This window comes from Dromiciops gliroides, chromosome 3 (genome assembly GCF_019393635.1).
Source record: "Dromiciops gliroides isolate mDroGli1 chromosome 3, mDroGli1.pri, whole genome shotgun sequence".
Lineage (NCBI taxonomy): Eukaryota > Metazoa > Chordata > Mammalia > Microbiotheria > Microbiotheriidae > Dromiciops > Dromiciops gliroides.
Window position 1 is genome coordinate 474985364 of NC_057863.1, and position 24262 is coordinate 475009625.

The 24262-nt window shown below is 35.3% G+C and overlaps 1 protein-coding gene across 1 annotated transcript in view; it reads right to left on the reverse strand.

The window, feature by feature from the left end:
* PDS5B (PDS5 cohesin associated factor B) overlaps nt 1-24262 on the reverse strand; it is a 171207-nt gene that overhangs the window by 35640 nt on the left and 111305 nt on the right. Inside the window, 5 exon segments of the mRNA XM_043995123.1 lie at nt 8758-8962; nt 13580-13703; nt 19112-19248; nt 20584-20652; nt 21609-21767. Coding sequence (XP_043851058.1) covers nt 8758-8962; nt 13580-13703; nt 19112-19248; nt 20584-20652; nt 21609-21767 — 694 coding nt within the window.

Sequence of the window (24262 nt, forward strand, 5' to 3'; positions counted from 1 at the left end):
TTCTTTTCCTTCATGTAACTGGGAAGAATCAGAACCTACTATTTCTGGGAAGGGGCTAGAGAGAAGAGTCTTTGGGCAAGAGCCACTACAGCAGCATGAAGCTCTCCCTACCCTAAGGTGGAACTCAGAAATACCTATCCATTGGCTGTTTGCCTAATGCTCCTGCAAGGGATGTGGGCTATCTGGTGGGCAAGAACTCAGGAAGCATTTTAAGTATCAGAATTACCTAGTGTTAATTCGTAAGTATTTAATATTTTCAGAAATTGTATTCTATGGATTTAGTTGTAATTGCTCTATGTTTGGAATAAATTCCTTTTATGGAAAACTGGAGGGTTATGAGGCAATTTAGAAAAAATAAGCAACGTGCCATCTTTAAGGCCAATGATTGATAAGTCAGTCTTCATTTTTAGTGAAAAAAGTTGACTCCTCTTGAAATAACTTGAAAAATTATAACATGTAATGTATTCAAGTTGCACAAAGGTGGACATACCCGATATGGTAAAGTAGAAGGAATTACAATCCAGCTTTCCCATAACTTCTAAACAAAAATCTAGAATAAGTACCAGATCAAGTCCTGATTCAAAAATCTAACAAATATTCACAGAGAGCTACTGGTATGGAAATAGGTCTGAATAAGGAGACAGAATAAGAAATTTGTGGACACTGGAAATAGAGACTGGCCAGGAACATGCAGCACAGAGATGGATGTTTGTTCAGTAGTTTTTCAGTTGTGTACAACTCTTCATGACCCCATCTGGGGTCTGCTTGGCAGAAATAATGAAGTGGTTTGCCAATTCTTTATCCAGCTCATTTTACAGATGAGGAAACTGAGACAAACAGGGTTAAGTGACTTGCCCAGAGTCACACAGCTAATAAATGTTTGGGGCTGGATCTGAACCCAGGAAGAGGAATCTTCCTGACTAAGGCCAGGCACTCTATTCACTGTAACACCTGGATGGACGGATGTAGGGCCTGCCAATGCCTTATACCAGTGCAAGAACAGATTCCTACATCAGGAACAGAAAGTTAGCCATGGGCAGAGGGCATGAACAGGTGCCAACTAGCAGCTCTATTTGGCATTAGAACTCAAAATCCAAAAAAAGAACTCACCATCCACTCCTGGGGTCACAGATCCAGTAGGGACTAAGAAAGGGACTTCTACCTAAGGGTGGCCATCCAAGGTAAGGAGCAGCCACAGAGTCTACCCTGTGTACTAAGTGAAGAGCAAGTAGCAGCAGCCATATGGCTCTGGGAGTGTAGCAGAGTCTCATTCCACCCCCACACCCAGTCAGAAGCCTATAGAGGAATAAGCATGGCAGGACCCTCAGCCCAAATAATGCCTGCAGTTCTGTCATATGAGTCAACAGAGCTTTCTAGCTGGCAGGCAGTGGCTCAGGCCAGCAGCAGTTTACAGGAGCTCCAACCAAGGTCAAGTCCACATGTTGCTCAAACTCAAACCCTGCTCAGAAACTTACAGTGCTCAGACAAAGACAACCATGCTCAGACTTCATACCAGATCAGATCACTGTGGTCATATTGAAAGACTACAGGTCAGCCTGACTTGTCTCTGAGACCCTGGAATAACACAATACTCAATGTTCCAGGATAGCAGCATTAGGATTCAAGAGGACACAAAATGGGACAAAGCACAGCACAGGCATACCCCTCCAAATATGTACAGAGAATGGGCCCTAATACTAAATCTGAAGTCAGGAAGTAAGGATGGAAGAATGAGAAAACAATTTTAAAATGTCATTATCAGGGCAGTTAGGTGGCGCAGTGGACAGAGCACCGGCCCTGGAGTCAGGAGTACCTGAGTTCAAATCTGGCCTCAGACACTTAACACTTACTAGCTGTGTGACCCTGGGCAAGTCACTTGACCCCAATCGCCTCACTTAAAAAAAAAAAAGTTTGCCAACTCTACTTTCCAAAAAAAAAAAAGTCATTATGAAAAGCTATTATGGTGATAGGGATGCTCAAGATACAAACTTACAAAAAAGTAATTATGCCAAAACTTCTATAAACAAAGATTCAAAGAAAAATAGTTTAGACAGAAATTCAAATAAAATTCCTAGAGGAGATAAAGCAAGAGTCTAAATAGAAAAACAGAGATAATTTTCATAAATGAGAACGCTAGATTAAAAAAAAAACCTGGCAAATAAATGAGTTAGGGAAAAATGAAAAGAAAAACTAGTACTATGAAAGAAGGAATTGGAAAGAAAATTTAACAGCCTGGAACAAGAGGTAGAAAATCTTACCCAAGAAACAATGGATCAAAAAGAAATTAGTGGGGCAGTTAGGTGGCTCAGTAGATAAAGCACCGGCCCTGGATTCCCGAGGACCTGAGTTCAAATCCAGCCTCAGACACTTGACACTTACTAGCTGTGTGACCCTGGGCAAGTCACTTAACCCCAAATGCCCCCCCCAAGTGTTAAAAAAAAATTAGTAATTATGAAAGAACAAGAAATATTCAAAACAGAGTCAAAAGACAAAAAAAAGTGTAAATTACAGCAAAAACAATTTACCTGAAAAACAGATGGAGGAGAGAGAATTTAAGAATCATTGGCCTACCTAAGGAACAGCTCAACTAAAATCTAGAGCTTTGAGGTCAAAGCAAAAACTAATCTAAGTAGAGTGAAAGAAAGAATTCAAATACCAAGGAGCCAGTCAGGATCATACAGGTTTTAGTAGTCACTGCTATAAAGGGGTAGAGAGATAGGAAGACAATATTCTAGAAGGGAAAAAAAGCCTTTGTAAGTTTAAGAATAACTTAGCCCAAAATGGATACATGATTTAGACATAAGAGGTGATACCATAGGTAAATTAGGAGAGAAAGGAATAGTCTACCTATCAGATTTTTGGAAAGGAAAACAGTTTATGACCAAACAAGAGATAGAGTATATTATAAAATGCAAAATGGATGATTTTGATTACATTAAATTAAAAAATTTTTGTACAAACAGAAACAATGCATCCAAAATTAGAAGAGAGGCAGAAAGCTGGAAAACAATTTTTATGGCCAGTACTTCTGATAAAGGCCTCATTTCTAAAATGTATAGGGAACTAAATCAAATTTATAAGAATGCAAGTCATTCCCCAATTGAGAAATGGTCAAAGGATATGAACAGGCAGTTTTCTGATGAAGAAACCAAAGCTATCTATTCCCATATGAAAAAAATGCTCTAAATCTCTAATGATTAGAGAGATGCAAATAAAAACAACTCTGAGGTACCACTTGACACCTACCAGATTGGCTAAAATGACAAAAAAGGAAAATAATAAATGTTGGAGAAGCTGTGGAAAAATTGGAACACTAATGCATTGTTGGTGGAGCTGTGAACTGATCCAACCATTCTGGAGAGCAATTTGGAATTATGCCCATAGGGCAATAAAGCTGTGTATACCCTTTGACCCAGCAATACCACTTTTGGGTCTTTTGCCCAAAGAAATCATGGAAAAGGGAAAGGGACCCACATGTACAAAAATATTTATAGCTGCTCTTTATGTGGTGGCAAGGAATTGGAAGTTGAGGGGATACCCATCAATTGGGGAATGGCTGGACAAGTTGTGGTATATGAATACAATGGAATACTATTGTGCTGTAAGAAATGATGAGCAGGAGTTCAGAGAAACCTGGAGGGTCTTGCGTGGGCTGATGATGAGTGAGATGAGCAGAACCAGAAGAACACTGTACACAGTATCATCAACATTGTGTGTTGATCTACTGTGATGGACTATATTCTTCTCACCAATGCAATGGTACAGAAGAGTTCCAGGGGACTCATGATAGAAGAGGATCTCCAAATCCAGGGAAAGAAAAAAAAAGAACTATGGGGTATAGATGCTGAATGAACCATACTACTTCTTTTGTTTTTGGTGCTGATGTTTTTCTATTTTGAGGTCTATCGTCATTGCTCTGATTTTTCTCTTATAACATGACTAAGGCAGAAATATGTTTAATGTTATTATGTGTATACATACATACATACATACATACATACATACATACATACATACATACATACATAAAACACCTATATCAGATTACCTGCTGTCTAGGGGAGAAAACTCTGAAATTGGAGAGCTTGTATAAACAAAAGTTGAGAACTATCTACATGTAACGGGAAAAAAAATACTTTATTATTTTAAAAAATAATAATAATAACTTAGCCACCAAAATTGAGTATAATTCTACAGAAGAAAATTAGAGGACTTCCAAGCATTCCTGATGAAAAGACCAGAGCTGTGTAGAAACTATGAAGCATAAACAGAACAGATAAGAGAAACTTAACACAGCAAACATGAATGAACAATAATAAATGACTAAGCAAAGATAAACTGGTTACAGTATAATCTGAAAAGATGAAAAACACGTACCTTTTAAAAACTATTTTCATCAGGAGTAATAGGAGTCTAATTGGACAGTAAGCCTAGGAATGGCTCTGTTATGGAATGGGGGGGGGGGAGGAAGAAAACAATAATGGGGGTGAGGGAAGGAAGACTAGGCAAAATTATCTCATGTAAATAGAAGTCTACAAACAAGGAGGAAGGTGCAGGGGAGTGGCTGATACGAATTTCACTCTCATCTGAACAGATCAAAGGAGAGAACACACACACAGAGTTGGGTAGAGAAATACAATTACTCAACAGGAAAATAGGAGAGAAAGAAGAGTGATAAAGGGGAATGGGAAAAAAGTAGATTAAGGGAGACATTAGTCCCAAATAAAATGATAACTATTAATATACAAAAATATTGGTGGCTCCTTTGTAGAGGCAAAGAATTGAAAACAGGAGATACCTAACAATTGGGGAACTGCTGAACAAATTATGATATATAAATGTAATGTGACATTATACTATATGTAATGATTAAGAGGATGGTTTCAGAGAAACCTGGGAAGACTGTTATGAATTTACAGAGTAAAACAAGCAAAACCAGAATAATTTATACAATAAGAACAATATTGTAAAGACAAACAACTTTGAAAGATTTAAGAAGTCTGATCAATACAATAACCAACCACAATTCCAGAGGACTCATGATGAAATTCATTTCAATAGAGAAGTGTAGGGCTCAGTGTGCAAAATTATTTTTAAAATATGACCCAAAATGGACATTTGTTTTGTTTGCTGATACATGTTGTTAACAAGTTTTGTTTTTCGAGCTTTCCAATTGGGAAAGGCTAAATAAACAAGGAGGAAAGGCTGGAAGGGGTGGCTGACACTTCAATCTTCTCATCTGAAATGACCAAAGGAGAGTACATGTACACACCCACATGCACAACTAAGTACAGAAATACATTTCACTCAACAGGGAAAAAGGAGGGAAGAGTTGGGAGAAGATAAGTTCTGTTATGAACATGCTGAGTTCAAGATATCTAAGAGACTACCATTTTGAAACGTCCAATAGTCAGTCAATTATATATTACTGTTGCTCAGGAGAGTCTAGGACTGGATAGCTAGATCTGGGAGTAATCTGCATAAAAATATTCAAAGAACCCATGGGAGCTGATCAATTCACCAAGTAAAAGAGTGAAAAAAGAAAAGATATTTCAGAAATAAAGCCTTTGGGTACATACAAGTGTAGGTGAGATGAAGATTAAGTAAGAGAGACTGAGAAAGAGTTCTCAGACAAACAGGAAAACCTAGAGAGGAAAATGTTCTGGAGGTGGACCAAAGTGTTAAATGTTGTAAAAAGGTCTCAATCTCTGACCTATTGCTTGGGTAACCTAAGACAAGTCATTTAACCTCTTTGGCTTCCAGTTTCTTCACCTTTAAAATGAAGGGGGTAGGGGCAGCTAGGTGGCACAGTGGATAAAGCACCAGTCCTGGATTCAGGAGGGCCTGAGTTCAAATCCGGCCTCAGACACTTGACACATATTGGCTGTGTGACCCTGGGCAAGTCACTTAACCCTCATTGCCCCTCCCCACCCCAATGAAGGGGGTAGACAATATCAATGATGAAGCTCATTTCAGATCTAAATTTATGATATCTTAAATACTGTTTTCTAGTCTTTGCTGAAAAAGACAAAATGATGGGTTTGGCCATTACTACCTTTTGCTCATTGATAAAGGTCTAAAACCCCTTCTATATAAATGCCTTTCAAACACTAGAGAAAAGTTATTAATGTTCTTCTCTAGGTTAAACATCTGCAGTTCCTTCAAAAGTTTCCTAGAAGTTGGGTTTTGATTTCCCTTAACATTTCTAATAACCTTCCTTTGGGCACCTTCCAGTTTGTTAACGTCCTACCTAAAAAAAATTTGGCACCCAAAACCAAACACAATATACCAGATGAAACCTTCAGATTTTTACCTCTTCCTTTCCAATGTTAATTCTTCTAATATCTTTCCCACATATTATGTAATCACCAGTATTTCCACTGAGTAAGGCAGAATACAGTTTTATGTATTTATGTCCCTTTTCGGGGGTTACTACACTTTCTATAATATAGCCTAAGGTGGCATTAGACTTTTTGGCTGCCACATCACATTGTACAGGGTGGGCCAACAAATATTTAATAACTCCTTTATTTTTAATGTACAATATCATTATCATCATACACAGCAAATATAGGAAATGAATTTACATTATGTGTAAAAACTCAAATCTTGTAAACTAAAGAAAAAATAATTTTCAAAGTTACTAAAACATCAGACCCCTTTGTGACTTTTGGCTCACCTTGTATAACCTCATGTTGTTCTGAATATCAGTCCACTAAAAGCTCTAGGTTTTTTTCATAGAAATTATGTCTCTGTCATCCTGTACTTGGTTTATTTGTTGTTTTTTAAACCTAAGTGGACAGAGTGCTGGACCTGGAGTCAGGAAAACATAAGTTCAAATCCAGCCTCAAACATTAATGAGCTATATGACACCAGGCAAGTCATTTCATCTGGGCTCATATGTAAAATCGAGATAACAACAACTACCTCACAGGACTGTTGTGAGGATACTGTGAGTTAATATTTGTAAAGCACTTTAAAGAACCATAGAAATGCTAGTTAATATTATTTTTATCATTATAGTTGGTCCATTTTTCTAGGGTACTTATCTCATTAGCATATCATTTTGTGACAACAAAGTAAACTATCCCTCCTAGCTTTGGTTCACAGGCAGATTAGGAAAACATACTAAAAAACCTTTGCCTGCCTTAACAATGATCCAGTAATCACTATTCTTTGGAAATGGTCATTTAAACAGTTTTAAATCAATATAACTCAGGCTACAATGGATGGAGGGAGGGAGGACAGAAGGAGAGAAAGAGGGAAGGAGGAATGGCTTATTAAATGCTTATATGTGCCAGGACTACACTGTACTGAATGCTTTACAAATATCTCTTTTAATCACTACAACAAACAATCCTGTTATTATCCCAATTTTACAGTTAAAGAAACTAAGGCAGTGATCAAATGATTTGACCAGGATCACATATCTTCCAAATATCTGAGGTTGGATTTTATAACTTCCTTTTCCTTCCTTTTTATTATTTTTAAGCTGAATTGGAATACTTGAATACTCATTCTGTTAACCTATTACCCAACTACATTCATCTTTGGCTTTTTATTGTATCTCATCCACTTATTCTTTGCTTATAATTTCTTAAGGAATTTTAATCCTTAGGTCTTTTACATTATAGAAATGTTTCACTGAGTTATAACTTTTTAAAAAATTCCTTGGCTATTACTGAAGAATGAAAAGAAAAAAGATATATTTCACAAATGTGACTTAAGTATGGGTTAGAGCTGCTACTGAAATGTAATCTATTAGGGTTAGCTCAGATATGGAAGTGGAGTTAAGTATTTCCTGTGATATGATTAATAAGAGTAAGGAAAGAACTTGGGAATGCCCTCAGATTTTCAGGGATGGAGAAGGGAACATAGCCTCATAGCAAGAGGACTGCTATTTTCACTGGAGGATGAAGGGTAGGACCAGGGCTCAGCATGGAGACTTCAATATCTGTACATTTCTATATAAAATTCAGTTATTGTTTTAAGATTTTTTTTAGGGGGACCCTGATCATAATCATAGTTCAATAAAGTATCAATTCAAATATCACACTTCTGTACATAGCTGAACTATTCCCCTGCCAAACTCAGAAACTTCCTATATAATTTAAGAGCCAAAGTTGTAGACTGGGTTTAAGTGACTGTGTATGAAAAGAGTTCCAAATGTTTTCTTTTTATTTTTAAGAATGGAAGAGATTTGGAAAGAATGGTACTCAGACAACACCAATCTACATGAATAGTACAACTTTTTTCCTTGGCAGCAAAGGAAGTTAAGAAATAGTAGAGTTCATACCAAAATACAAATACCATCATGGAAAGATGTAAAGTATGCAGAAAGGAACAGAGAAATGCCTGCTCTCAATTAGAGTCAGGTGAAAACTATGGTCAACAGTGATCAAAGCCTCTCACTTTAAGCTTTCTTTCAACTGATAATTCTTAGATAATCTATAAGCCTAAGGAATATACCCACCTAGCAATAGTAGTTCTCAATATCCTGTTTTCTCTTCCTGGCCTTTTTTTCTCGTCTCATCTTCCATATAAAAAGATAATGAATAAAAAGCCTGACATTGAAATATTTGTGTCATTTTTGTAAGCTGACTGTTTATGAAATTAAGTATTGAAAAAAATTAAATTTATTTAAAGTAACCACAATCAAGAAATGTAACACAGTCTAGGTTTGTGTTTATAAAACTCTCAAGTTATATAAATTTGAAGTTTGCTTCTTAATTCTGGAACACTTTCCCCAATTCTTACCACTAACTGCTGCATGCTGCTTCAGATATTCTCGTCTCACATTTATATTTTTCACCAGACACTGCCTGGCATGTGCTCTTCTTTCTTTCACTGGGTCTTTTGCACACAGTGCACAGATTGCCATGTATTCAAGTGGTAACCGTAATCTGGAAAGGCCCTTGTGAAGTTTCTGAGCAAACACTTGTCTTACTTGGTAGCATTCATCCTATGGAGGGAAAAACACATTCCTTTTGTATATGTCATGCAAATAACCATTTAAAGAAATGTGTTTGTTTTAGTGAACAAATATATAAACACATACACATATATAGGTTATTCAAAAAGTTTTAGTAAAGTTTTAAGCTTAATTATTTCAGAAACAGAAATACTACAAACTTCTAAAAATGTCATTTGAAAGGTTTTAAAAAATTTTATACTTCTTTAGTTTTGCATATTTCAAATAATAAAATTTTAATTTTCTTTTCTTTTCTAGGTGATACTTTCTCAGACCAGTGGACTGATAAAGAAGATCCTCTACATTTTCTAGTGGGGATCAGGTCAAAACAGTCCTGAAAGCATCAAAACCTCACTGTATGGATGATCATAAGACTGTAGTTAGAAATGCAATCCTTCTAGTCACTGAGTAAAAGCTAATCAAAAATTTTACAAAGTTCAAAAATCAACTAAAGCAATATATAGCACAAGATGGTGATTATGTTAAATTTTAACTTTTAAAATGCCAATATTTCTTAAAAATTAAATGACAAACCCTTAATATAGTTTGTTACAATAAAAATTTTAAAGCTATTAACAAAGGAAAAAACATATAGTAGGTTTCAAAAGCTTATTTGATAAAATAGTTCAACAAAAGCTTAAATATAAGGTTTTTAATATATGGTTAAATATATGATCAAGCAGACTCCTACTTCTAGGCAACGGGAAGAGAAAAAAACAAATTAGGGTAGAATACTAATTACAGTAGAATAATACCATATTAATTATCCCATTTGTTCACCAAGTATATTAAAAGCAATTAAAATACTTAATTTCTTTTCTAAGTTTTAGTTCATAAGACTGAACACATGGTTTTTAGACCCAGGCCCTAGCACTGGGTGAACCTGAGTGAGTCATTTAAGTTCTCAGACTCAGTTTCCTTTATCAGTGAAATGGGAATATTTGTACTACTACCCATCTCACAGAGTTGGAGAATCATAACTAGTTTTCTATGTAAGCTATTTAACTATTTTATTAACAAATTTACTATATATAAACTATGGCTGAAATGAAATCTATGCTGTTGGACAAAGCTGAGCTAGTGAATATAAATTAAGAAAGAGGAAGTAAAAGGACTACTGTGCTTTTCTCTCACTCCTAAGAAAGACATCATTTTATTTCCAAAGGCAAAAAGGTCTTCTACATCTTTAAAAAAACCAAATCAAAGGGTTATGATGCTATTATTGTAGGATGATTTTCCCCCTCTTAAAGTGCAGGACTAGAGAGAAAATCCATTACTTAGAACTTCAGGGTACCTTAGGACAGGGGTTCTTAACCAGGGGCTCATGACCCAGGTTTCTTTTTTCTTCAGTATTTTGGTTTCTTTTGTAAAACTGTGTATTTTATTTTAGACATTTAAAAATATTCTCGGAAGGCATCCTTAGGCTTCATTACACTGACAAAGTGGCCTATGAAACAAAAAAGGTTAAGAATTTCTGCCTTTTAAGATTCATTTGGTCTATATATCCATCATAATGTAAGAGAGATTTTTCTGACTTAACAGGAAAACAGAGAGGGAAATTTCAGATTGACCAGACTGTGGAACAGACAGAATGAAGAATGTTTAAGAAAAAGAATAACAGCTGGGGGGGATGTTACCTGACCTATTACAAGAAGCAAGGAGACGCAAAGTTCGGCTCCCCCAGGAGTATGTATATGAGGGGTATGGGGACAGGGTGGCACATGACAGTATCCTGGAAAACATGGTATACTGGAAAGTGACTTGTACTCAGAAGACCTGACTGTACTAACTATCTTCAATAAGTCACTTAGCTTCTCTGTGCCTCTGTTTCCAAGAACTGGTTTCTAAGATTTAAACCTATGATTCTAAGGGCTAAAAGATATAAATCCATAGCTAGATATGTGTTTTTGAAAGTTGATCTAAGGGAGTATTATTTTTTTTTAGTTTGGTGTGTCATTAAATAAAGTTATTTGATTTTAACATATCAATAATAAGGACAAGAACCTATTTATAAAATTCTTATAAAACTGGAGCAAGCTCAATCAGAACTGCCATTTTGAATTTTAAAGAAACTAAATGTTTCATAGCTCATAACTATGCCATATGTGATAGCAATATGCTGAAATAAAAAGTAGCAGTTCTTTCATTCAATATTTACTGAGTATATTAAGTGCACAGCAGATTTATTAAGTATAAGGAACTGAAGATCTTAAATGCTAAAACAGCAAAACAAATTTTATGAGGTGACTATTTCAAAAGAGAAAAATGTTTTATTTCCCTCAAATTTCTTAGGTACAATAAGTATCAATCACCTGAATTGACTCTTGCATTTAAACATAACATACTGTTAAATATTTAGGAAATAATTAAATTCTGTTAGTTTCTATAATTTCCTACTAAGGCTCTAGGGCTAACCGTCTCATCATAGTGTAGACAGAACCCAATGTATTTTTGAGGACTATTTATTCCAAAAGAGGAGAAACCGACAAAGGCCACGATGAAAAGGCTACAAGTACAGGCCAAGAAACAGAAAGCAGTTTGGTAATAGCCTAGTTCACCAGATGGCTTGAAACAAGGTACTCATTTCAGTCATAGGAACTCATGAAAATGTTCAACCAGGCATATAGGGATTGTAAGATCCAAATAATGAAATTATAGATCTTCTGAAGTATTAAAGTCTGTCATAGTCTTTTCTGCTTTAGTACTTTTTGTTTTAATTTACTTTTTCTATTCTATTAAATATATTCTACTATCTGGAATGTTCTGTAGATTTCCAATGCTACTTAAAAAGTTTGAGCAAACAAAGCTATTGTTCTTCAATTCTAGGGCCCCTAATTAAAAACCCCAATATAGCATGGCAGAAAGAGCACTCAATTTCAAATGATCCAGCATTCAAATTCCAGTCTGGTAACCTGTGTGACCTTGGGCAAGGTCATTTAATCTCTCTGGTTCTGTTTCCTCATCTACAGAATGAGGGGGTTGGAGAAGATGGCCTCTAGTGAACCTTCTAAGCCTTATGATCCTATCAAGGACTGATTAGAGTAGTATAATCACATTTGTCTGATGGTTTGATGTGTGAACATTTCTAGAAAGCAACAACTGAGTGACTTCTATTTTGATAAGCATTAATATAACATTCATCACACAACACTACCTACTTGAATAATCAATTTTTTAATGAATTCTACCACTGCTTAGGTATTTCCACTCTTGAAGCTGCATTCCAAAAACAGAAAAGGATGCTCAAAAATGCCTGATCAAGATTTTGGCAACCACACATGCCTGACTCCAAGAAAACAATACTGCTTACCCAGTCTTGCCAAATCATAAAGATAGGCACACCCTACCTAATATCATTAATTTGGCTTTGCTATAAAGCATTCATTAGTTGACTTTTTAGATGGTCTAACTTGAATTGTTGGTTCAACTCCAACAGAATTTCCAGAAATTATGGTAAAGTTTGATGTTATTTGAAAACCATATCAATTAGGGTAACATTTTATGTGACATGTTTGAACAGTTTTTATAGTTTATTTTCATAATTTTGAAACATTTATTTTCTTATTATGTTCCTATGAAATCAGAAAAAAAGCCGGATTACACAAGACTATGTATGCACAATGGGAAACATTAGGTATCAAATTCTGACAGAAACAGATGGAAACTCACTGGGTCTCTAAGGTATTGAGACATATGGAATTACACATACAAAAGTAGAGGACAAGAGTATAAGATTTTATATGTGACCATAATGCGTAAAATTCATAGCATACTGTTAAGAATTTCAGTCACTTTCTTTTTAAAAAATTATCTTTTAAAAATATTCTAAATGATATTTCAAACATTATACTAATAAAAATTCACATAAAATAATACTCAAGTTTAGAATCCAAGTAATTACTACAGATAATTACTTCAGTTCTTTAAACTTAAAGTCAAAGTACTAAGTTCTGCTTCAGATAGTATATGTTATGCTTTAATTCTTCAAGGACTTTTTATATCATTGTTTTGGCTATTTTCTCCTGAATCCAAATCAATTCTGAGCCTCATTAGATGGTCTGATAAACTTCTGTGGAATTAAAAAAAAAATCTTGCCAAGAAGTAAAAAATATGGTTATCAAAATAGGAATAGAGGCAATCATGTGATGCCATTTTGGTGACTACTTAAAGACTTCTGATTTTTTTTTTTCCCATTTAGTGGACTGCTTTGGCAACATATAAATAATGTGAGTGGCCTAGAATGTAGTCATGGAAATGGCCTAATACAGTAGAAAACAAGGACTAGAAAGCAACTGTGTTCAAATCTCACCTCTGACACTTGCCACCTATATGGCTTTGGCCAAGCCATTTAAATCTCTGAGTCTCCATTTCCCTGTCTGTAAATAAGATGGTTGCATGTTACAGCCCCTAAGTTTCCTCCAGCTCTAGACCCACTACAGTACCATCTAATATGAGAGAACTAAAAGTTCAGCACCACAGATTTAAAAAATTATTATGACTTGAGTGAATTAAACTAGGTTTGCACCACTTAAGTTTTTAATCTATCTTTTGGGATAGACTTTTTATTACTGCAATCTACAGACTATAAGATGTAGCCATTTTCCTTACATTGATAGCTAAAGCACATAACTGATATTGTTCTAATGTGATGATTTCATGGTAACAGGGTTCTTGGGCCAACTTCACAATTGCACTTCCAGCAGCCAGTCTCAGACGTGACATATCTGGTTTACTAAAAATAAGAAAGAAGAAACATATTAGTTTTTGTTTTTAATTTTTACATATGGTGTTGCTACTTCCTGGATCTTATTTTGCAATGATATATAACATTTGTTTGAAAATCAGATCTTACAAATCTTCAGCATCACTACTCTCCAATAAAACGTAAATCTATGTTAATTTCATGCTAACAACCCTTTTGCTCTTCCCTTAAGAAATAATTTTATGGGCCAGCTAGGTAGTGCAGTGGATAGGAGAACCAGCCCTGGAGTCAGGAGTACCTGAGTTCAAATCTGGCCTCAGACACTTAACACTAGCTGTGTGACCCTGGGCAAGTCACTTAACCCCAATTGCCTCACTTAAAAAAAAAAAGAAAAAAGAAAAGAATTTTATGCTAAACCTAAAATAAATCTGCAGACATACTATGTGACTTTTAACACTGGGTGTTTGTTTGTGAGTGTGTGTGTGTCTATTTTAATGGGGGTAAATATGGTAAATTAGAAAGTTTCAAAGCCTAATCAATCATTTGATCAACAAGTACAATATAAAATAATGTGAAGAGCAATGGGTCAGCAATCAAGAAAACAGGTCTGGTCAGAACGATCTTGTCTGACATGGCTAGTATGTCATTTCCCCCTTTTTGGATTCATCATTTGTAAATGAGGTGGAAGAATGGAAATAAATAGCTGATCCTTAATACACCATGACTTTAATATTTTAAAATATCTGCTGTCAACCAAACAGAAAGAACTAGTGCTGGAGTCAACAGAACTTTGGGATCAAGTCATATATCTGACCCATCCTGGCATCATCCTAATCCATCACAGTCAAGCCACATAACCTCTAATTCTCTAAGATTATAAGTAACATACCCTTTGTTGGTCTGCATGACTTGAAGCTGTTTCCATGTCAGGTATTCACCCTAACAGAGGTCTAGTTTCCAAGCCAAACTATCCAAATTTAAGTGAACATATTTTGCATTAAACAATCAGTAAAGTATAAAAGTAAAAAAAAAAATGACAAATTACATTAGTCATAATCATGCGTGGTTTTATGTAACTTTCCAAGGAATATGCTCTGGATTGGGAGGAACACTTATTTGGATGTTTGTTGGAAAGTGGCCTTTGTATCAAACCAAAATTAATTTAAAAAAATAAAGTTTAAAGAGTCCTGTCTTTTAATAGTTGCCTGGGGCACTAAGAAATTTAGTACCTCGTCCAGGGGAATATAACCAAGCAAGAGGCAGAGACTGATCTTGGCCCCAGATCTTCTAGACCCTAACTTCTTACAACTGTGGGTTGCAATCCCAAAAGGGGGTCACAAAAAATTTGGCAACAGTAAAAAGTTATATATGTATCTATATGCCCAGGGTCGCGTAAACATTTCTTGGATGAAAAGGGGTCATGAGTGGAAAAAGTTCAAGAAGCCCCTTTCTTAACAATTCTCTAATAAAGCTACAGAGCAGGTGCCCATCTACACTGATAGAGGAAAGTACTTTCATCAAGGACTCCCTATATTGATAAAATATTTCCAGATATAATTTCTAAAAAAGCTGATTTTTAAAAGATCTAATATTAGCCAAAACTGACACAGCAAGCACTCTAATATTAGCTCCCATTTATATACAGTGTTATAGTTTACCAAGGGCTTGTCTCAAAAGAGCCCTCTTTAGTATAATTATTTCTACTTTATAAATAAGCACATGAAGTTTCTGAAAAGTTAAGTGATTTGCCCAAGATCATACAGATAGTGAAGGAGCTGGCACTAAGATCCAGGCCTTTTGGCATCAGCTCTAAAGCTTTTTTTCTTACATCTTGCTACTTTCTATTGAATAACAGGTTTAGAAATAGTATAATGGAAGATAGGACAATGGCCAAGTAATTACTGTTCTTAAAATTCAAAATTCCAAAAATTACTTGTAAGCTCCCTTATAGCAGTTTAAATGTAAATAAAATCCACATATAATAAATGGAATCACACTACTATAGTATTATATATTACACATATACTTGTGTGTATGCATGTGCATACATACATACATACAAACAATTATTTTGTGTATTATACCTTTCACTGGAGAATTTAGTATAAATCAAAACGGTCCTTCATACTAGATAATGCAAATGTAGAAAATAGGGTATGAACGACAGAAAATTCACAAATTTAGGTCATGTTTATAGTTTTACTGTGAAGGAATATCATTCAATATTAATTAATGGATTATTTATTGAACGCCCACTTTATACATTAGCATTTTGCTAAGCACTGAAACAGATTAAAAAATACAAACATGTATGGTGGAGCTGTGAACTGATCCAACCATTCTGGAGAGCAATTTGGAATTATGCCCAAAGGGCTATAAAGCTGTGCATACCCTTTGACCCAGCAATGCCACTTTTGGGTCTTTTCCCCAAAGAGATCATAAAAAAGGGGAAAGGACCCACATGTACAAAAATATTTATAGCTGCTCTTTTTGTGGTGGCAAGGAATTGGAAGTTGTGGGGATACCCATCAATTGGGGAATGGCTGGACAAGTTGTGGTATATGAATACAATGGAATACTATTGTGCTGTAAGAAATGATGAGCAGGAGTTCAGAGAAACCTGGAAGGACTTGCAAGAATTGATGATGAGTGAGATGAGCAGAACCAGAACAACACTATACTCAGTATCATCAACATTATGTATTGATCAACTGTGATAGATTAGATTCTTCTCACCAATCCAATAGTACAAAAAAGTTCCAAGGACTCATGATGGGAAAAGCTCTCCAAATTCAGGAAAATAATAAAAAAAAAAGAACTATGGAATATGGATGTTTATTGAATCATATTATTTCTTTTGTTTTTGGTGCTGTTGTTTTTCTTTTTTGAGGTTTTCCCTTTTTTGCTCTGATTCTTCTCTTATAACATGACTAATGCAGAAATATGTTTAATGTTATATATAAAAATAACCTATATCAGATTACCTGCTATCTGGCGGGGGGGGGGGGGGAAGGGAGAAAAATTTGAAATTGGAAATCTTATATAAACAAATGTTGAAAACTACCTGTACATGTAACTGGAAAATAATAAAATACTTTTATCAGAAAAAAAAAACCACAGGAAACATGTAAGGAATGTTGGCTCCTCTCTCTCTCTCTCCCTTTTTTTTTTTTTTTTTTTTTTTGGTGAGGCAATTGGGGCTAAGTGACTTGCCCAGTGTCACACAGCTAGTAAGTGTTAAGTGTCTGAGGCCGGATTTGAACTCAGGTCCTCCTGACTCCAGGGCTGGTGCTCTATCCACTGCTCTACCTAGCTGTCCCGGCTCCTCCCTCTCAAGAGTTTATAGTCTTTAAAAAAAAAAAAAAGAGTTTATAGTCTATAACTAGTTATGATGCTGTGCTTTCCTACCTTAGTTCACTATTTCTGGAGGGCAAAGCATTAATTTCCTTCCAAAGTGACAATTAGCTAATTCAAAAATTAATTGTACTGATGTGCTAATGGGATACAGTTCTAAAATTCATTAAGGACTTTCCTCTAATTTTGTAGACATATATGCAAATTATAAAAAGGGTCTTCTAGAGACACAAAATTACTTGGTCTCTCTTTGTATTATGCCAATTTTTATAAATTAGTTCTGGAATCAATAGAAAATGAAATGTACACATACAAATATATAAAGTTCCTCTTCTTAAAAATTAACATTCTAAGAATATTACCAAAGACTACTCTTCCTTAAAAGTTGTACATCTCTTAATTTGTAGTAAATGATCATTCTACAAATCTGGATCGCTTATGAAAACACAAAAAATGATTCAATTTAACACCTGGGTTAAACAAATAATTCTAGTATATTTATGAAGCCATGACCAAAATTTTAAGTCAAGATTTTAATGACTGATATAGTAATAATCATCTTAATAAAAATCATGATTCTGGGAAAAGCTTATGCTGTCAACATAAGCATACATATGACCATGACCAAAGAATGTGTCAATAATTTATACTTCGTTATTAGCCAGAAATTTTTTCAGCCTCTCATTAGACTGTAGTGGGAAGAGACTTGAGACAAAGAGACAAAACAGCAGGCTACTGCAATAGAAAGGCAATGAATAGATTAGATATTGTGGGGAAGGTTTGGGGGAAAAGTGTGTAGTAAAGGGCAATACCTAAGTTTTAAGCCTGTGTGACCTGAAAAGGATGGTGATGCCCTCTACAGTAAGAGGGAAGTTTAGATGGGGAGATGGTTTGGGAAGAAATGTTGGGACATGCTGAGTGTAAGATGTCTATGGACATTTGGCTTTAGATGTCTAACAGAATTTAGAGATGCAAGTCTGGAGGTTAAGAAAGAGGTTAGAGCTAGATAACTGGATCTGAGAATCATCAACACAGATACTTTTATTACTACCAATCATTAAAAGCTTTGACTTAAATTTCACAGCAATACAGGCTCACTGGAATTCTAAACTTCAGGCAATGAAGATCTACTTTTATTTATTTAATATATTTATATATTTAGTGTTTTTAAAAGCTTCCATGATCTCAAGGTAGCAACAGGAAAAGGATCATTACTTGGGGGGGGGGGGCAGGGCAATGAGGGTTAAGTGACTTGTCCAGGGTCACACAGCTAGTAAGTGTCAAGTGTCTGAAGCTGAATTTGAACTCAGGTCCTCCTGAATCCAGGGCGGGTGCTTTATCCACTGCGCCACCTAGCTGCCCTCATTACTCATTTTGTAGACCAAGTTACTGACTTGCTACAAAGCCCCACCAAATTCATAGTACTGGTAAATCTTCTCATCCTGGCTTGGTCAATTCATATAAAAAATTTTAGGGGTGTAAACAAGTAGGCTGAACTTTAATGTACAGAAATGAGTTAATACTTCAACAACTTACTAACATAAGAAGATTTGAGCATCAAGTAATGTACAGTAAAACAAAATGCATAAATTAATGGGGGAATTATGAAGAAAGGAAGAGTGAGGAAAGAGAAAAATACACAAATCAGATCATAAAAGTATTTTTTAAAATTTTCTATCATCATAATGTCTTAGGCTAATACACAATAATGTTAGACTAAATTTTTTTTAATGACATACTCTTCTGTGCTATTCATTTGAAATTTCTTTGCTATTTTAAAACACCATCCCCCTCCATACAAACCACACAATGCTCTCAGTTCCTTTTTTAACACAGAAAGAACTATCTAACATTAGTCATTTTGGGGTTAGGTAATTAAGTAATTATGCCATTCACATGCTTCTCTCCCCCCACCCCCGGGGCAATGAGGGTTAAATGACTTGCCCAGGGTCACACAGCTAGTAAGTGTCAAGTGTCTGAGGCTAGATTTGAACTCAGGTCCTCCTGAAACCAGGGCCAGTGCTTTATTCACTGCGCCACCTAGCTGTCCCCATTCACATGGTTTTGAATGACTGAATGCATACCTAATTTTCCCCTGTTCCGTTAAGTCTCCATCACTATGCAGTATTGTTGTTAATAATCTCAGTGTAGAAGTTCCTGATTTGCTGTGATTGTTTTTCATTCCTAGCAGCCATCGCACCATCATTTTAATGGCCTGAATCTTAAAAGACAAAAAAGCAAAAAAAGTTAACAAGAAATTACTGATTTTTAAAAATATATATTTTTTTAAATCTAAGAAAAACTTAAAATTATACAAAGACAGAGGATACCTTTATGAGAATAACATTTTTTTCTTTTTAGGTGTGTGGGCCAAATTTAATATATGGAGAGTTAACTGGGTGGCTCGCCGAAATATTGGGGTCCTGGAAATGAGGGACTTCTAGGTTCAAAGCTCCCTCCCCTTTGAACTGCCTTTTTAGATATTTCTCCCAGGCCAATAAGAAAGGAGCCTTACAGCCTCTTTTCCACAAATGGATGATTTTATTAATTGGGAATAAAATAAACAGCAAAGGTGAAATTAATAAAAATCAAAGATAAAGGAACAGGGAAAAAGAAATACAGATAATCCTCCTACCTCTAACCTAAGTCTATACAACCCCTAACTTGCTTCCAGTTAAGCTAATTCAAAAGAAAGCAGGGCTTTTATGTTTACTCCTGCTGCTCACACCACTGGGGAAAAACAAAACAAAACTCCAGAACAGACTCAGACTCCCCTCAGTGAGCGTCTAATCTTCCTCCTCCAAAAGGGGAGGTCCTTCAAAAACTGCCTATGGAGTGAGGTTTTCTCCTTCTGAGATGAGTAGTATATGTCACTTCAGGGCTGGCCAGGTATGGCCCCTCCCAATGAGTCAGCCAAATTCCAATAATCTTACCTCATAGGTTATAATAAGTAACTTCACTATCAATTTCTAAGTCAGTGATGAACCATCTTAAAAGTACCAGAGGTCTCAAGAGAGGTTTGCATAAGGACCCAAAACACAATTACATTATTCAACAACTACTTCCTAAGGAATCAAAAGCTAAGACTCTAACCTCTAACTCCAGTCCTTTGTGTCAGGGAGCACTGAGGCATAATAACTTGGATCATATCAACAATTTTAAAGATCTTTCAGTGAAGAAAACAAGTAGGCTAGTCCCAGGGGAGCTAGGACTAATTATGAAACTGGAAACTAAATGATGAATACAAAAGAAAAATGCAGCTCAGTGTATGAAAAATTAAGGCCAAGAAAAACGGAAAATTCATAATAAATGTATCATGATAAAACATCAAATAGCTGTGTGGTTTTGTCGAGGGGTTGGGGGGAAATGGAATTTTCATACTTGTAGTTAATAAACTAAATGTATTTTACCTACATTCTATAGCCTCAATGTACATAAAATATCATGCATTCAATGAACAAAAAGTTTTATAAGTAACAAACACAAGCATTAAGATAATCAACTATGATAATAAGGGGCTAAAATTTAAGTTACCAAATGGACATATAATACTCACTTTAACTAGTGTCTCAGGAGAAACTTCTTCATCAGGAACCCACAGTTTGGTGGTCTTTTTCCCTGGAAGCTAAACAAAATTAAGTCTTCTGAATAAAGTACACCTACATGTGCAAATACACACATACAAATACAGGCATTTAGCTAAATCATTTAACATCTTTACACTCTAGTTTCCTCATTTGTAAACTGAAAAGGTTGGAGATGGTTTCTGAAGTTCCTTTTGAGGTCCCACCAACTGCAAAGGCTGAGTTATAGCCACAGCAACTCCATCAACTATGGCTGTGGATAGGGACTTAGGGAAGGCTTCATGAATCAAGTGTCATTCAAGTTAATCTTGAAAGGATAAGTTATAATTCAACAAGCAAACTGGGAGTAGAAGGGGAGAAGGCACAGAGGGGAAAAAAGGTCACTGAGTCCAAGATACATGGAAATATGGGGATGGAGGCAGTAATATGAGACAGCTAACATAAGGTAGGGCTAGACGGTAGAGAATGTTAAATATCAGGGTCCTCTTTAGCATTAGATCGTGTGTAGTGTTTAATCATAGATCTGATTGTGCTTGGTTTGACATATGTGCGCTCTACTTTACTTTGTTTTTAAATATGTGCTCTCAATAGGCTGTTTATTTAACTAAAGGCTATTGTCACAATTCTTTTACACACACATGAAGAATCCCAAAAGTCTTAAGCTTTAATAGCTTAAAAATACACTAGGACTTTTGTGGCATTCCATGAACAAACACATATATATATATATATATATATATATATATATATATATATATATATATATATATATATATATATATATATATATATATATATATACACACACACACATATATATACATACACACATATATATACATGCAAATACATGTATTTGTGTACATGTAGGCATATATGTACATTTTAGATATGTACAGGTATAAAATACTACTACATGCAAACTATAAGTTCCAACATGTTATTTTCATATTTATTTGATTTTTCTAATTATTACAAAATATATAAACAATTTTACCCGATCATTCATGAGAAGATCTTTCACGATGAAAGTTGCTACCAAAGATTTCAAAGGAGCAGCAAATTGATCTGGTGCAAGAAGAGCTATGTGACCAATAGAAACCAATGGTGTTATGAGATGTTCAAGGTTGCTTGGATCTAGGCTTTTATGCAGTGGCTGAAACAAGAAATGTTATGTCAAATAATTATAGATTTTTCCTGTGAAAAAATACTTATCATGTTCTGCACTCTGAAAATGCAAGGCAAAAGTCTATTGTTCATATAGTAACTGAATTTAATATTTATACTAATTCCAAAAACCAAAACATTTCAACTAAGTGGTACATCAAAGATAATAGGAAGGTATTATTAAAGGTCTTAATAAAGATTGTTATGCTGTTAACATTATTTTAATAATTAGATGAAGAGTATTATAACTTTAATAATTTTATTAGCATATTGGAAATATTTTATTTAAATAAAGATGGGCGTTCTGATCCATATTAAAAACTGTCAAACTGGAGGTGAGAAAATAATTAGCCAGTGAGATGACAACAAAGTAAAAGCTCTATTATCAATCCAGTTAGACCAAGAGGAAATGCCAATGAGTGAAAAAATATAATTAAATGGTTTAATTTGTGTTACCCAGGTAGTCTTCCTCTTTATTATTTCCCTTGATCTCCCAATTAGGACCCAAATCCTCCTTTGTAGCCTGAAACCAAACACTAGGGAAATCCCTTTGAGGGAGGTTCAAGTAAAGAGAGTTGCTAAGAACTTTGAAAGTCAAAACACAATACTAATATAAGATATTATTATTACCAACAAAATCCATAAGAAAAATAAAAGGTAATTTAGAGACCACCTAAAGAATTTTCTAAATCTGGGGCAGCTAGGTGGCGCAGTGGATAAAGCACCGGCCCTGGATTCAGAAGGACCTGAGTTCAAATCTGGCCTCAGACACTTGACACTTACTAGCTGTGTGACCCTGGGCAAGTCACTTAACCCCCACTGCCCCACAAAAACAAAAACAAAAACAAAATTAAATCTAAAGCCATTGTCACACAACAAGCTAAGCTAAATAAAAAATAAAATTACTCCATAAAACTAAAACTTTGAATTCAGAGAATATAATATTTGCTATATAATTACGGTGCTATGGTCAAGTTTTCAAGTTTAAAAAAAGAGAACTGCCCTAATAGCTCCAAGAATGTAGAAAGAGGTGGGGCAGCTAGGTGGCATATATGTAGATAAAGCACCAACCCTGGATTCAGGAGGACCTAAGTTCAAGTCTGGCCTCAGACACTTGACACTATCTGTGTGACTCTGGGCAAGTCACTGCCCCAGGGGAAAAAAAAAGAATGCAGAAAGAGGTAAGGCAAGGGATAATAGAAGGAAAATGGGAGAGGAAGATGGAAAGAGAAGCAGTTATAAGCAAAAAAGATTGGGATGCTCCCAGAACAGGTACACCTGATGACTAAAAACTATTTATATTGCAAGGATCTGGGTTAGATTTAGCATGCTTACTAAAAATTTTTATTTGGAAATCATAAATGATGGTTTCCAGAGACCTTCAGTAAAGTACTAGATAATAGATAATTTTAATTATTTGTATAATAAAATTAACCCCCACAAGATGGCTAAATATTATCATTACATAAAGAAAATATTAGTAGACTATTTTTATTTGGTCTAATAAAATTACTTCATTTATTTAGTCTTTACTTTGAATATATTAAAAACATTTTTATTATTTCTGTTACTTCATCAGTAAAGTGAACTTCTACTAAGTAACCCCTTTTACCAATGCAGAATGGCCACTGCGCTATAATTTGGAGTGTCTGGGAAACTAAGCAGTTAAGTTCCATCTTACCAATGGAATCATTATATCTTTTTTGGGGGGGGGCGGGCAGGGCAATGAGGGTTAAGTGACTTGCCCAGGGTCACACAGCTAGTTAAGTGTCAAGTGTCTGAGGCCGGATTTGAACTCAGGGAGTCCTGAATCCAGGGCCAGTGCTTTATCCACTGCGCCATCTAGATGCCCCCGAATCATTATATCTTAACGAGTACTCTCCAACACCTATACATTCAGCTTTGATGTCATATTGTCACTTAGTAATACAAAATAAGCTACTCTAAAGAAATTGTTTAACGACAATGCCAATAGGTCATCTATGTTTAAAAGAAAAAAATTCAATAAAACCCAGAGTTCCAACAGACTTTATTCACTCATTTAACACTAGATCTAACCATAACCACTGAATAAACTGCAGTGGTTCCCTATTGCCTCTAGGTTTCAAAAGCCTTTCACAACCAAGTCCTGATTGATGTTTTTAGTTTCAATGTACATTTATGACCCTCCTACAATTTGCAGTCCAGAAGAAGCAGTCTATGCTGTATTCTTTTTTTGGCTGGATTTGAATTCAGGTCCTCCTAAATCCAGGGCCAGTGCTCTATCCACCGTGCCATCTAGCTGCCCCTCTGCTACCTTGTATTTAATTATTTTTAGTGCATTTGTATTTATTTTCTTTATATTCATTCTGCATATGTTTACATATTTATTATATCTCCTATTAAAATGTAAGCTCCGAGGGGCAGCTAGGTGGCGCAGTGAATAAAGCACCAGCCCTGGATTCAGGAGGACCTGAGTTCAAATCTAACCTCAGACATTTGACA